Source organism: Sinocyclocheilus grahami, unplaced genomic scaffold, assembly GCF_001515645.1.
Source record: "Sinocyclocheilus grahami isolate Dianchi unplaced genomic scaffold, SAMN03320097.WGS_v1.1 scaffold290.1, whole genome shotgun sequence".
NCBI lineage: Eukaryota > Metazoa > Chordata > Actinopteri > Cypriniformes > Cyprinidae > Sinocyclocheilus > Sinocyclocheilus grahami.
In genome coordinates this window covers 1,838,645-1,842,305 of record NW_015505469.1, presented here as the reverse complement: position 1 = coordinate 1,842,305, position 3,661 = coordinate 1,838,645, and the positions used below count along the sequence as shown (strand labels likewise).

Genomic DNA, 3,661 nt, shown 5'->3' with positions numbered 1-3,661 from the left:
CTGTTTTTTCTGAGTAAAACCGAGGTACGTACCGAACCGTCATATTTGTGTATATATATATATATATATATATATATATGTAAGTGGCGTAACGGTTCACAAAATTCACGGTTCGGATCGATACGAAACAGTGGTGACACAGTTCGGTTCGGTACGGGGGCAATTGGTTACGTCGCAGTATTTCTATTTTAAACCATGAAGGCGAGCCAATGGATATCACACACAAGCAACGTGCAAACTTTGCGCAAGAGTTATGCCAGCGAACGTCTTAATCTCAGTCAATTCACTATAGCTACAAAAAGTGAAAGTAAAAACAGAATGACGGAGTAATGATGGAGCGTTCGGCATCTAACTCCGGCATATTCTCTCAGAGACGACGAGACGAATTTACTTCAACATATGCTGATAACGGTATATAGCTAACTGTTTTTATTTATTCCCTTAATATTTCTAATATTACATAGTGGAAAAAATAAGAAGAAACATTTTTTGTGTTAAACAGGTTGTTTTTGAAAGTCGGTGCTTGAAATAGGCTAAAACTTCTTATTTCATTGATTTTTATCGATGACCGCAGTGTTAATATTTTAATTGTAGGCCTATAATTCATTGTATAATAGACCTGTTTTAAAATACCTTTTTTTAAAACATTTTAATTGAGGAGTAAATAGCCTAATCTTTTGTTATCCTCGCAGCACGTCAGTTATTTGGTAAATATTGCGGGGCAAATTAATTGTAATTTTAATTTAATAGGCCTATTAAAAGTAACTTCGTAATAATAATAGGCCTAATAAAAATAAGAATGTAACAGGCCTACATTAATTGGAAATGCCTAATATCTTAATATTGCCAACAATTGATGTTTTTGACAATATCTCTGGCTATCGTCGACACAAGATCATCGTCTTTCGACACACCCCAGCAAGGGGAGGTTATTGCTGGGCAGACAGCACGTTGCTTGTTACATTGTTTGGGCAGCCTTGTTGAGCGCAGTGGCACTGAGAACATTATATTTCACCCACGTTAAGCTGTTTTATTTTCCAAATGTAGTAGGATTAGTCCAACGAATCGAATCGTTCGGTTTGTAATGCGCACCGAACCGAAAGCCTCGTACTGAATAGTTCAATACGAATACGTGTATCGTTACACCACTACTATCTATCTATCTATCTATCTATCTATCTATCTATCTATCTATCTATCTATCTATCTATCTATCTGTCTGTCTGTCTGTCTGTCTGTCTGTCTGTCTGTCTGTCTGTCTGTCTGTCTGTCTGTCTGTCTGTCTTAGCTGTCTGTCTAATTGTTAACTAAAACCATTAAGAATCATTTTCGTTAATTAAAATAAAGCTGTAAAAAATAAATATTCGATGAAAATCTTACACTAATTTAAGCAAATATAAAATCTATCTATCAATCTCCTTCAAATTCAAATGGTGCACAACACTGGTGCAATGCACACAAGACTTAAAACAACACTGGGGACAATTTTTTTGTATTTTCACCTGGTTGTAACTGGATGTCGTTTTCTTTCATTCCTAGAGCGATAAGCTACAGGAGCAGCAGGATCTAATAGCGGAGCTTCACAGTCTGATAGCCCAGCCTGGAGGAGTGGGGCTGCTCCACTTGAAACAGAGACCTCACACGGCTCCTATCAACGCACTACTGCAGACGTCAGACACCGCCGGCCGTCTCACTCCTCCCTGCGACAGTGATGTGGGCAGAAGCTTTGCCAGACAGGTAATTGATATGTTTTGATTTGTCTCACAGCATCCTCGACCACAAACACACATCAACTTTAATTCGAGATACAATCCACAGCTGCCGCCACCTGGGCTGAGCTGTTAGTAGTACACAAACATCTTCAAACACTTGCCACACACGCTGTGTAATTCAGTGTTTTGACTTCACCCACATACTTTCAGATGCAAACAAATTCAGCTAATTGCCAATGTACCGTTGTGTTGTCTTAACAGTCAATTATACACCCTAAACCCACTTTTAATGCTTATTTTTCAAGCCTGTTGTATGACAAGCTGGCATTTGATGTATTGTCTGGAGACAGGGTTATTTATTAAAGCAATAATCCATGAGCGGCTGTGTGTTAAGCCTTGTTTGGGACGGCTCACTGCACACAAGGGATGTTTATGCTTGACACTCTCGACCACTGCACTATTCTCCAAAACGACAGATGACAGTGCAGAAAAAAGTGGCTGCTGAAACAGCAGTGAAGAAGCACCTTGCCGAATTTTGCATTTACCTAGCTAGGTGTGACATTAGTTTTTTTTAATTAATTTCAGTTTCAAAAGGGGGATAAAACAGAAACACTCAAGAACCAGCATTTACAGTGACTCTTCTCTGGTTTTGTTTACACTGTACAACCCTAGTCAAGATTATGTATGTACATCTACTGTTCAAAAGTTTGGGATCAGTAAGTCTCTTTAAAGAAATTATACTTTTTATTTTTAAGTAGAATACTTTTTAAAGAATTAATCTAAAGACTTTTATTCAGCACAGACACATTAAAGGGGTCATATGATGCAATTTCAAATTTTAATTTGTCTTTGGAGTGTTAAAAGCTGTTTGTGCATATATAAGATATGTGAAGTCGAAAAGACTAAAGTCTGAAGCCCAAAGAGATATTCGGTAACACTTTCTATGAAGCCCGTATTTATAATACATTATAAGGGTATTTTAAGGCATTATAATGAATGCATAATGCATTATAAAAAACCTTATAATATGTTGTATCATCTCATAGATATTCATAAGAATAGTTTTAATATATTATAATATTTACTTATTTGTGGTTATAGCTTTTAAGAGTATGATGATTTATAACACAGTGAACATGTTGCATCCACTTTTACAATGGATGATATTTCTCATAGTTATAATGTATTATAAGTCTCATATCTTGCCATTTTTCTTATGCTACTTTACTTAAAGCGGTCAAAGACCACTTATAAGTAGCAGTAATAATAATAATAATAATAATAATAATAAAAACTTTTTCTCTCAAACAGCCATAAGATCAGATATCAGATCAGATGAATGTGTAATATGACACATTTGCTTTGAACTATTTTTATTGTAATATCAGTTTGATTATTTTGATGGTACCCTTTAGACAGCTGTTGACAAGTAACTCTGCAACTACATATCAACTAGCGGTCATTAGAGTATTAGTATGTCTGCAACTGTAAATATATGCTAACACTTGTTAAGCTCACATCAATTAATTAACATTAGCTCCACAGGAAACACTCAAATAACACTCAACATCTAACCACTCACAAGCTGTAGTAAGATACTGTGCAGATCTTAAATAAACAATGTCAAGATCAGTGTTGGGCAGTAATGCATTACTTAGTGACGCATTACTATAATTTGATAACTTTTTTTAGAAACGGAGTAATTTAACGCGTTATAATTTTCAAAATAATAATTCGAGTATAATTACAAGCCGAGGTCTCTATACGTTACTGCCGCGTTACGTTGCTGACAGAATGCAGTGATTTATAATCTAGATTGTAAAAAGGATGTAGCTCACGCACTGTGAGTCAAGTGCCAGTGGATTAGAGACCTGCTCTCCCGCGAGACCCGACGCAACAGAGTGCGGCGCGGGACAAGACTTGATAGGCGAGTGCAGAGACGTGTGGGT

At 36.4% G+C, this 3,661-nt stretch overlaps 1 protein-coding gene across 2 annotated transcripts in view; it reads left to right on the top strand.

The window, feature by feature from the left end:
* Positions 1-3,661, top strand: part of kif7 (kinesin family member 7) — a 33,221-nt gene that overhangs the window by 18,762 nt on the left and 10,798 nt on the right. For both annotated transcript variants that reach the window (XM_016292683.1, XM_016292684.1), the window contains exon 7: positions 1,540-1,737. In XM_016292683.1, the coding sequence (XP_016148169.1) occupies positions 1,540-1,737 (198 nt within the window). The remainder of the gene's footprint in view (positions 1-1,539; positions 1,738-3,661) is intronic.